The sequence below is a fragment of the Epinephelus moara genome, chromosome 18 (genome assembly GCF_006386435.1).
Source record: "Epinephelus moara isolate mb chromosome 18, YSFRI_EMoa_1.0, whole genome shotgun sequence".
Classification (NCBI taxonomy): Eukaryota; Metazoa; Chordata; class Actinopteri; order Perciformes; family Serranidae; genus Epinephelus; species Epinephelus moara.
The window spans coordinates 12,659,262-12,671,527 of NC_065523.1; the positions used below are offsets into that span (position 1 = coordinate 12,659,262).

Below are 12,266 nucleotides of genomic sequence, written 5' to 3' on the forward strand. Positions count from 1 at the left end.
TCCTCCTTCACCACACCACGCCCCTGCCTCGTGTTAATCTGACTCCTTCCCGCTGGTGGTGAGGGCGTGGTTCCTGTTTTGAAAGACAAGAGAGCAACACAACTCCCTACACGTGCTGTACCTTACTATCTGTACATCACTTTCTATTCTTTTTTACCATATATGAAACTAATTATCTAAGCATTGCGATATGTGCTCCTCAGACTTCATTTCTCTTCCTCTCCTGTACTTCTCCACTTCTGCAAAGCAAACACATTCAGATCAGCTGAAATCATCTCAGTATTCTCATTGTTCACACATCTAAAACTTATATAGTGAAACACAACTTATAGTAAAACACATAAAATCATTCTATTCCCAACACTTTGCAGATTCAGATTAATAATACAAATTATGAGGAATACATTATGATGAAAAACTTTATTGATCCCTTGGTAAAAAACACAAAATACCCAGCAGTATACAGAATTACACCACCTTAACCAGCTGCAACATATAAGTGATGTACACAGTAATGCATCAATAAGTATAATCCATGATGTAATAAATATTATTCTGAATTTCTATACTTTTTGTACTTTAAGTTTATCCTGAGGCTAATATTTTTGTACCTTTAAGATGTTGATGGCAAGACTTTTACTTATTACAGTGTACTTATACACTGTGGCATTTCTAGTTTCACTTCAGTAAAATATCAGAGTACTTCCTCCATCACTGCAGAGTTCAGCCAAAAACAACCAGACAGCAGCAGAGTGGATTCAAGACCACTTCTCTGAGTGAGTCCAGTGAAAACACCAGTCAAAGCTGTAAAACCTTAACAACATAAATCAATATGTAAAATATGAGTAGATATAAAAATACAATTTTACAAGAGCAATTCTAGTCAAAATCACAAGATAAGCAATATATGTATATGAGTGATGTCAGGACATCTCAAGTAAAGTGACACAATAGTGTGTTTAATAACAGGAAACAAATTATACTATATGTAGAAGTAAAATGATAGAATAACAGTACACACCAGAATAGTACATAATTAATAATAGCAACTATTGTTGTCAGTAATAATATAGAAATACAGTATAATAGAAAACATGTGGAGGTATATCTAAAAGGTCAGCTGTGTCTGTTACATCTGGAAGTATTTTAATAATAATCTTAATTCATTTCATTTTTTTACATTATCCAACCCCAATGACACACACACAGACACACATACACACACCCACACAAGCACTCTCAGATTCAGTTTCCGCTTTGGATAAAAAGTTGTTTGTCTCTATGTGTCAGCCCTGCGATAGTCTGGCAACCTGTCCAAGGTGTACCCTAACACTTGCTCAGTGTCAGCTCTGATAGGCTCCAACCCCACCGCAACAGAAATGAGTGAATGAATGATGCTCTTTCTGTCTTCATCTCCCTCTCTGGATAATATGGCGTCTCCAGGATAGCTTTGTTTTTCTCTGATGTCTGCAGACCTTTGCACAGTGAGACATGGATCTTCTGCCATGAGTCCAACTCTGAGCTCCAAAGAGCAGCTCTGGCTCTGATGAACTGTGAGACTTCAGTCTCACTGCCTTTGGCCAGACTCATACTGTCTTTACAGATGAAGACAATATCCATGCCGAGGAAGAGAGCATTGAGTGCGATGAGACCAGCCCTGGCTGACTTGGAGAGGGCAAGAGACCCTTTGACAGTTGCCTGTCCAATATCTGGGAGATCTGAAGCCACCCTGGGCACATTACGTAATGCTTGTCCTTCCTGCACCGCCACTAAGCCAGCCCTCATAGCCTGCTCTTCACTTTTTTTTAAAGCCTGTAAAGCTGAGACATCTGTAACAAGTGCACCAATACTGCGTCTAACTGACACAGGTTTACTCAACAAACTGAGTACCTTGAGATATTGTACATTCAATGGAATGTTAGCAGCTGGTTGAGCGGACACCTCCTCCAGACAATCCTGGAGTCTCTGCACATCCTCCATGAAGCTCTGGAAGACTTCACCAGCTTCCTTTTGATGTTTATGGTTTACCACAAGCTCTGTGGCAGTGGTAACAGCACTGTTGACTCCGCTGGTTATTCCCAATGCTGTCCCACCTATTATCAGACCTAGAGACACTCCAGCTGTCACAGGAATTCATGCCAAACCAACGATGGAAAGCACACCTCCAACTGCCCCCACTGAGCTGCCTACCACACTGGAGATCTTTGCCCCCTTATTCATGCTGTCCAGCTGAACAGCGTTCTCCTCCAGGTCTTTAAGAAACTTCAGCATCCGGGGCTGTCGCTTGGTGAATTCATCGATGAAGCGACAACATGACACTTCCTGGAACAAAAAGTTTGTCCTGAAGTGCTGGTCCATCCTTTGAAAAACAAAAAAGGACAAATAGAAAACGTAAAAAGAGGTATTTCAAAGACCAGGCTGTTACAGGGGTCAGTCTACGAATTTATGCACTGAAGTCACTGCAAACAGTGCTGACAAAATATTTGGCCAAACCAAACCAAACATGGTTTACACTTACCTGATTCTATCAAGCTGATTAATGTGATGAAGCATCCGCTCTATGTCATCTTCACACAAATGTGCATTGAGGTCTACCACAGTTTCTGTGTTCCTCTTCAGGCGAAAGTCACTGAGGAAGCTTTGAAAGACAAATTTACTTTTAAATTCCACAGAAGGGTCTGTTTACTTTCTTTTACAGGGATGTGTCTCATATCAATAAAAACAAAATGTGCATATTGTTGTAAAGAAATGTCAGTTTACCTTTTCTCTAACTCCTCACAGACTGTCTTGGTGGTCTGAATGTATCTGTCCAGCTGATATGACAGCACTTCCACATTCTGAAGTTTGGGAAGGAAGAAGACACTTGCATCTCTTTTAAACTCGAGGAGGAGAGGGCAGATTAGCCGTGCAGCAATGATGACAACCTGAACATGTTCAGGGCTGATCCCTTCTGGCAGATGTAGCACCTGGTTCTCCTTCATGAACACATGAAGCGAGGTGACCGCCAGTTTCTCCACTGCATCTAGGAAGCAGTCGAGCTTCTTCAGACCCCTCAGAATGTCTTTCAGCACAGCAATCAAATTTAGTTGGTTGATGTCTTTTTTTAAGTCTTGTCAACCCTCTCTTCCTTGCATCCATCCATTCAGGGAGCCTCTCACAGAATCCTCTCACTGTGTCAATGTGGCTGAGAGTATCACTGACGTACTGGCACAAGGCCCTCTCCAGGTTCTCTCTGTAACATAAAACAACAATAGAAAAATAAAACACTCGTCCTAAATTTCATGTTTGGTTTGTGTCTGCTACCATCAAGTATTTTATTTTGTAGGTACTTTATGTACCTTTGGTTTGCTTTCTTTCCCTTTCCTTTCTCTCTATTTTTAATTTTTAGAACCCTGATTTCTTTCTCTCAGGGAAACACATGACAGTGTATGTTGGTGCTCCAGCAGCATACTCAGTCAGTCACTCACTTGGCTTTAGCTATGTTTAGAGACGAATCCTCATGCAGGAGCTGACTAAACTATTTTGTGCCTTGAAGGGGTGAGATGGAGCTTCCACTATTTTATTTTTAATACAAAGCTCAGTCTTTTAACTGATAGATTCAGCCAATTTTCATTTAGTCAAGGCACTGATTACTTAAAATTGAACTGCAAACAAATCCAATCTTTTCATTGAGCCCAAGTAGCCACCCCTGTGTCAAACCCTCTCCCTTGACCAACATATCAAACACATCACCAAAACAGCCTTCTTCCATCTCAGAAACATTGCATGTCTCTGTCCATCCTTCTCCTTTTCATCCACGCATTCATCACTTCCAGATTGGACTACTGCAATTGTCTCCTCTACTGTTTGTTAGCCAAAACACTCCCTCCCTACCTTGGCCTGCTCTCCCTCCCTCACTCAAGACATCAGAGACTCCTCCTCACTCTCCACCTTCAAGAAAACCCTCAAACACACCTTTTCAAAACTGCCTACAACCTCTAAAATCAGCGTACCTCGCCCTTTCTGCATTAGTTCTCTCTCTACCCCCCTATGGATTATCTCATCTTCTTTTTTTCCTTTTTTTACATTTTTTTTATTGCTGTTGTTGTACTCTGTAAAGCGTCTTTGAGTATCCTGAAAACATAAATCAGACGTTTCTCTCTGTTGTGAGAGACTGTTACGTATCATCTGTGACCAGTGTTATCTCATAGATCATACACACACTTCCATCTCTTGTGTTCAAAAGTTATCTATCCACACAATACATACACAGCCATATAAATTAGAAAAATACACACACTAAATGGCTCCTACACTCTCATTTTCTGTGCAAAAGTAGCTCTAACATTTTAACTCTTCGCCTTGCAGCAGACATGTTTCTCCTCTCAGTTTGCTGTCTTCATCTGAAGTTCCTTACTAACACAATTTTTTTTTTCCACTTATAAAATACACAGCCCAAACAGCTGGGTCAGAGCTATTCACTCACAGTAATACACACCTGTGATCTAAAGTTCTTAACACAAAGCCCGATGCAAAACAACAGAAAGCAAAAATGTCATTCTTGTTTTACTTTCGTTTTCACAGTCTTGTTAAAAACACAACAAATCTAAAAATGACATCTTTAACTTACCTTTCCATGTCTCCACTCATCAGCATAGGCTACTGTTCCATCAGCTTTACTGTGTAAAGTTCTGAAGAAACTATTATGAGCAGCCTCGGCTAAGTTTCTACTGTAAATGGCCGCTAGGTCATAACACATCAAACCACACCCATTTCCAGTAAATGTGAAAAACCCAGGCTGGACTTCACCTGAAATCAGGTCTGTTTTGATGCCTCCACTCTGAACAATGTCCATCACTTCCTGACTGAGGCACAGGTTAACACCATTTTCTGGGATTTTTAGACTTGATTTGATGGGACAGTGTTTGTGAGAAAAATAAGAGACAGAGAGAATAACATGATGCAGCAAGAATAATGCCTTTACGTATGCAACACCTGCTAAACCAGGTTAGCTACTTGGTGTCATTCCCCCTGTATGATTTCGACTGGTAGATTGATGAAAAATATAAATATCAAACCCCGAGAGAGAGAGAGAGAGAGAGAGAGAGAGAGAGAGAGAGAGAGAGAGTGATTACACCCAAATTAAATAAAAAATGTACACACAACAATAAATAGACTTTTTTTTAAATTCAATTATTTATTTGTGAAAGAATAATGTGCAAATTGAATTATACATATGAATAATGCAGAATCATATGGATTGTACATAATGTATTTTGCATTCAATTTTTATATGGCAGTAATTGCAACTCTAGAATAAACACAGTGATTATGTTTTTCATTACATTTATCATTAGATTAAACACTAAATCACACATATAATGCATTATGTTTTGAAACAAGTTTAGCAAAAGGTTCATAAATTCAAAACTTAATCAACAGGTTTATGTCATGAGAATTACAGATGATTAAAAATTCCTACATTTTAATGTTTGATGCTAAACAGTGAGCTGTAAGCTGAGTTTAAATGGATCTCATTTCTGATCAAAGTGTCAGAGTTGGCAACATGACACATTGTGATTGTTGCCACTAATGCAGTCATTAATAATGATAATAATAATAATAATAATAATAATAATAATAATACATTTTAGTTTGGATGTGCCTTTCAAGTCACCCAAGGTCACCTTACAGAGCATAGAAGATGAAAGATCAGTACATCATCAAAACAAAACATCAACATAAAAACAAGTGTAGTGCACGGTGTCCAGTTAGAGTGAATATGCCAGTTTGAACAGGTGGGTTTTGAGTTGGGATTTGAATGATGTGATGGAGTCTGACTGTCTTAAGTGTGGGGGGGAGGGAGTTCCAGAGTCTGGGTGCCGAGCAGCTGAAGGCTCGGGCACCCATGGTACTGAGCCGTGAGGTGGGGATGGTGAGGAGTCCAGCAGAGGTTGAGCGGAGGGTACGGGAGGGGGTGTATTCCTGAAGGAGGTCACAGAGGTAAGTGGGGGCTAGATTGTGGAGAGCTTTGTAGGTGAAGAGAGGGTTTTTGTAGTGGATGCGGTATTGTACAGGGAGCCAGTGAAGTTGGATGAGAAGAGGGGTCATGTGGTCAGATGATTTGGTGCAGTTGATGATCCGGGCAGCTGAGTTCTGAATGATTTGCATTAGCCCCTTTTACACTATTACTGGTTGAAATCACAGAGTCTGTTTGTTGTGGAGATGAAGAGACCTCTGCAGACAATTTAGCTCCCAGTAAAAACCTCCTGAACAATGAACACTGAAGGAATTCTACCCAAACTTCATGCTTGGCAAAGGGAGCTGTTTTAGCTGGTTGCAATCTGCAGTTCTCACCTCAAGATCCCACACACTGCTCCTTTAAATGTAATTACTTGTTTAAAAAGTGTGCCAATTGAATTATACATATGAATAACACAGATCATACAGATTGTACATAATGTACTTTGCATAAATTTTTATATGGCAGTAAGTGTAACTCTAGAATACAAACAGAAGTGTGATTGTTTAGTTAAAAGTATTACATTACACCTATAATACATTATGATTTTAAACAAGTTTAGCAAAAGGTTCACACATTAAAAACTCAATTAAGAGGTTTATGTCATGAAAATTACAGCTGATTAAGAAGTCCTACATTTTAACATTTTAATGCTGAAGAGGAGGGCGGCATGGTGGTGTAGTGGTTAGCACTGTCGCCTCACAGCAAGAGGGTTCCTGGTTTGAACCTGGGAGGGAGCCCCTCTGTGTCAGTGTGGGTTAATTGGTGACTCTAAATTGTAAATGGTTGTCTGTCTCTATGTGTCAGTCTGGCAACCTGTCCAAGGTGTACCCTAACACTTGCTCAATGTCAGCTAGGATAGGCTCCAACCCCCCTGCGAAGGAAATCAGTGAACAAATGATGCTCTTTCTGTCTTCATCTTCCTCTCTGGATAAAATGGCGTCTCCAGGATAGCTTTGTTTATCTCTGATGTCTGCAGACCTTTGCTCAGTGAGACATGGATCTTCTGCCACGAGTCCATCTCAGAGCTCCAAAGAGCAGCTCTGGCTCTGATGAACTGTGAGACTTCAGTCTCACTGCCTTTGGCCAGACTCATACTGTCTTTACAGATGAAGACAATATCCATGCCGAGGAAGAGAGCATTGAGTGCGATGAGACCAGCCCTGGCTGACTTGGAGAGGGCAAGAGACCCTTTGACAGTTGCCTGTCCAATATCTGGGAGATCTGAAGCCACCCTGGGCACATTACGTAATGCTTGTCCTTCCTGCACCGCCACTAAGCCAGCCCTCATAGCCTGCTCTTCACTTTTTTTTAAAGCCTGTAAAGCTGAGACATCTGTAACAAGTGCACCAATACTGCGTCTAACTGACACAGGTTTACTCAACAAACTGAGTACCTTGAGATATTGTACATTCAATGGAATGTTAGCAGCTGGTTGAGCGGACACCTCCTCCAGACAATCCTGGAGTCTCTGCACATCCTCCATGAAGCTCTGGAAGACTTCACCAGCTTCCTTTTGATGTTTATGGTTTACCACAAGCTCTGTGGCAGTGGTAACAGCACTGTTGACTCCGCTGGTTATTCCCAATGCTGTCCCACCTATTATCAGACCTAGAGACACTCCAGCTGTCACAGGAATTCATGCCAAACCAACGATGGAAAGCACACTGCTAACTGCCCCCACTGAGCTGCCTACCACACTGGAGATCTTTGCCCCCTTATTCATGCTGTCCAGCTGAACAGCGTTCTCCTCCAGGTCTTTAAGAAACTTCAGCATCCGGGGCTGTCGCTTGGTGAATTCATCGATGAAGCGACAACATGACACTTCCTGGAATGGTGAATTCATCGATGAAGCGACAACATGACACTTCCTGGAACAAAAAGTTTGTCCTGAAGTGCTGGTCCATCCTTTGAAAAACAAAAAAGGACAAATAGAAAACGTAAAAAGAGGTATTTCAAAGACCAGGCTGTTACAGGGGTCAGTCTACGAATTTATGCACTGAAGTCACTGCAAACAGTGCTGACAAAATATTTGGCCAAACCAAACCAAACATGGTTTACACTTACCTGATTCTATCAAGCTGATTAATGTGATGAAGCATCCGCTCTATGTCATCTTCACACAAATGTGCATTGAGGTCTACCACAGTTTCTGTGTTCCTCTTCAGGCGAAAGTCACTGAGGAAGCTTTGAAAGACAAATTTACTTTTAAATTCCACAGAAGGGTCTGTTTACTTTCTTTTACAGGGATGTGTCTCATATCAATAAAAACAAAATGTGCATATTGTTGTAAAGAAATGTCAGTTTACCTTTTCTCTAACTTCTCACAGATTGTCTTGGTGGTCTGAATGTATCTGTCCAGCTGATATGACAGCACTTCCACATTCTGAAGTTTGGGAAGGAAGAAGACACTTGCATCTCTTTTAAACTCGAGGAGGAGAGGGCAGATTAGCCGTGCAGCAATGATGACAACCTGAACATGTTCAGGGCTGATCCCTTCTGGCAGATGTAGCACCTGGTTCTCCTTCATGAACACATGAAGCGAGGTGACCGCCAGTTTCTCCACTGCATCCAGGAAGCAGTCGAGCTTCTTCAGACCCCTCAGAATGTCTTTCAGCACAGCAATCAAATTTAGTTGGTTGATGTCTTTTTTTAAGTCTTGTCAACCCTCTCTTCCTTGCATCCATCCATTCAGGGAGCCTCTCACAGAATCCTCTCACTGTGTCAATGTGGCTGAGAGTATCACTGACGTACTGGCACAAGGCCCTCTCCAGGTTCTCTCTGTAACATAAAACAACAATAGAAAAATAAAACACTCGTCCTAAATTTCATGTTTGGTTTGTGTCTGCTACCATCAAGTATTTTATTTTGTAGGTACTTTATGTACCTTTGGTTTGCTTTCTTTCCCTTTCCTTTCTCTCTATTTTTAATTTTTAGAACCCTGATTTCTTTCTCTCAGGGAAACACATGACAGTGTATGTTGGTGCTCCAGCAGCATACTCAGTCAGTCACTCACTTGGCTTTAGCTATGTTTAGAGACGAATCCTCATGCAGGAGCTGACTAAACTATTTTGTGCCTTGAAGGGGTGAGATGGAGCTTCCACTATTTTATTTTTAATACAAAGCTCAGTCTTTTAACCGATAGATTCAGCCAATTTTCATTTAGTCAAGGCACTGATTACTTAAAATTGAACTGCAAACAAATCCAATCTTTTCATTGAGCCCAAGTAGCCACCCCTGTGTCAAACCCTCTCCCTTGACCAACATATCAAACACATCACCAAAACAGCCTTCTTCCATCTCAGAAACATTGCATGTCTCTGTCCATCCTTCTCCTTTTCATCCACGCATTCATCACTTCCAGATTGGACTACTGCAATTGTCTCCTCTACTGTTTGTTAGCCAAAACACTCCCTCCCTACCTTGGCCTGCTCTCCCTCCCTCACTCAAGACATCAGAGACTCCTCCTCACTCTCCACCTTCAAGAAAACCCTCAAACACACCTTTTCAAAACTGCCTACAACCTCTAAAATCAGCGTACCTCGCCCTTTCTGCATTAGTTCTCTCTCTACCCCCCTATGGATTATCTCATCTTCTTTTTTTCCTTTTTTTACATTTTTTTTATTGCTGTTGTTGTACTCTGTAAAGCGTCTTTGAGTATCCTGAAAACATAAATCAGACGTTTCTCTCTGTTGTGAGAGACTGTTACGTATCATCTGTGACCAGTGTTATCTCATAGATCATACACACACTTCCATCTCTTGTGTTCAAAAGTTATCTATCCACACAATACATACACAGCCATATAAATTAGAAAAATACACACACTAAATGGCTCCTACACTCTCATTTTCTGTGCAAAAGTAGCTCTAACATTTTAACTCTTCGCCTTGCAGCAGACATGTTTCTCCTCTCAGTTTGCTGTCTTCATCTGAAGTTCCTTACTAACACAATTTTTTTTTTCCACTTATAAAATACACAGCCCAAACAGCTGGGTCAGAGCTATTCACTCACAGTAATACACACCTGTGATCTAAAGTTCTTAACACAAAGCCCGATGCAAAACAACAGAAAGCAAAAATGTCATTCTTGTTTTACTTTCGTTTTCACAGTCTTGTTAAAAACACAACAAATCTAAAAATGACATCTTTAACTTACCTTTCCATGTCTCCACTCATCAGCATAGGCTACTGTTCCATCAGCTTTACTGTGTAAAGTTCTGAAGAAACTATTATGAGCAGCCTCGGCTAAGTTTCTACTGTAAATGGCCGCTAGGTCATAACACATCAAACCACACCCATTTCCAGTAAATGTGAAAAACCCAGGCTGGACTTCACCTGAAATCAGGTCTGTTTTGATGCCTCCACTCTGAACAATGTCCATCACTTCCTGACTGAGGCACAGGTTAACACCATTTTCTGGGATTTTTAGACTTGATTTGATGGGACAGTGTTTGTGAGAAAAATAAGAGACAGAGAGAATAACATGATGCAGCAAGAATAATGCCTTTACGTATGCAACACCTGCTAAACCAGGTTAGCTACTTGGTGTCATTCCCCCTGTATGATTTCGACTGGTAGATTGATGAAAAATATAAATATCAAACCCCGAGAGAGAGAGAGAGAGAGAGAGAGAGAGAGAGAGAGAGAGAGAGAGTGATTACACCCAAATTAAATAAAAAATGTACACACAACAATAAATAGACTTTTTTTTAAATTCAATTATTTATTTGTGAAAGAATAATGTGCAAATTGAATTATACATATGAATAATGCAGAATCATATGGATTGTACATAATGTATTTTGCATTCAATTTTTATATGGCAGTAATTGCAACTCTAGAATAAACACAGTGATTATGTTTTTCATTACATTTATCATTAGATTAAACACTAAATCACACATATAATGCATTATGTTTTGAAACAAGTTTAGCAAAAGGTTCATAAATTCAAAACTTAATCAACAGGTTTATGTCATGAGAATTACAGATGATTAAAAATTCCTACATTTTAATGTTTGATGCTAAACAGTGAGCTGTAAGCTTAGTTTAAATGGATCTCATTTCTGATCAAAGTGTCAGAGTTGGCAACATGACACATTGTGATTGTTGCCACTAATGCAGTCATTAATAATGATAATAATAATAACAATACTAATACGTTTTATTTGGAGGTGCCTTTCAAGTCACCCAAGGTCACCTTACAGGATAAAAGAGATCATTAAAACAAAACTGGTTGAAATCACAGAGTCTGTTTGTTGTGGAGATGAAGAGACCTCTGCAGACAATTTAGCTCCCAGTAAAAACCTCCTGAACAATGAACACTGAAGGAATTCTACCCAAACTTCATGCTTGGCAAAGGGAGCTGTTTTAGCTGGTTGCAATCTGCAGTTCTCACCTCAAGATCCCACACACTGCTCCTTTAAATGTAATTACTTGTTTAAAAAGTGTGCCAATTGAATTATACATATGAATAATGTAGAGCATACAGATTGTACATAACGTATTTGGTGTAAACATATTGTATAAAATAAGTGTTATTCATATGGTAGTAATTGCAAGTCTAGAATACAAATAGTAAATTTATTTTTCAGTCACATTTATCATCAGGTAAGTTACTAAATCACACCTTTAATGCATTATGTTTTAAAACAAGTTTAGCAAAAGGTTCATAAACTCAAAACTCAATGGACAGGCTTATGTCATTAGCCTGAGTGTCAGACTGAAGCTCCCAGAACCTTCAGTCAAAGAGCATGGATACCAAGAGGCTGAGCTCAATAGAACGCCCCATAGCAACAGACTCGCCCATGGTTTCGTCCTACCGCCACCATTTTGGACCGTCAGCAGACCCGCCTGCATACAAAAACACACAGACAAACTGAAGTATATCGCTATTAATTATGCTTACAATGCTACTCACCTCGTGATAGCTTGGTCACAGCTGCTTTTTCACGTTTTTGTAAAGCAAAATATAGACTTTAAAAAAAACAAAACGACGAAAAACGGCCGAGATGGCATCTCTCCATATTACATCCACTTATGAGAAGATTAACTTAATTACTCCTTCAAATAAGCCATCATAAGCCAAACTACCAAAAAAATCAATAAATAATAAAAAAAAAAATCAATATTTTAACTAGAAACACATTAATGGCGACGTCACATAGTCAGGAATAAAGATTTATTTACATTTTGTACAGTAAGGGGACAGTAATAATAATAATAATAATAATAATATATAGGCTATTTTAATATGATATATT

The 12,266-nt window shown here is 39.7% G+C and overlaps 2 protein-coding genes across 2 annotated transcripts in view; both read right to left on the reverse strand.

The window, feature by feature from the left end:
- Positions 1–1,228: 1,228 nt before the first annotated feature.
- LOC126405643 (apolipoprotein L4-like) lies at positions 1,229–2,997 on the reverse strand. The gene is given in 3 exon segments (XM_050069458.1): positions 1,229–2,359; positions 2,519–2,638; positions 2,761–2,997. Coding segments are annotated over 3 exon segments (1,374 nt in total). The 5' UTR covers positions 2,982–2,997; the 3' UTR covers positions 1,229–1,326.
- A 3,769-nt stretch (positions 2,998–6,766) lies between these two features.
- The window catches only part of LOC126405644 (apolipoprotein L4-like), an 8,428-nt gene continuing 2,928 nt past the window's right edge, over positions 6,767–12,266 (reverse strand). The window contains 4 exon segments of the mRNA XM_050069459.1: positions 6,767–7,829; positions 7,870–7,909; positions 8,069–8,188; positions 8,311–8,516. Of these exon segments, the coding sequence (XP_049925416.1) occupies positions 6,888–7,829; positions 7,870–7,909; positions 8,069–8,188; positions 8,311–8,516 (1,308 nt within the window). The 3' untranslated portion in view covers positions 6,767–6,887.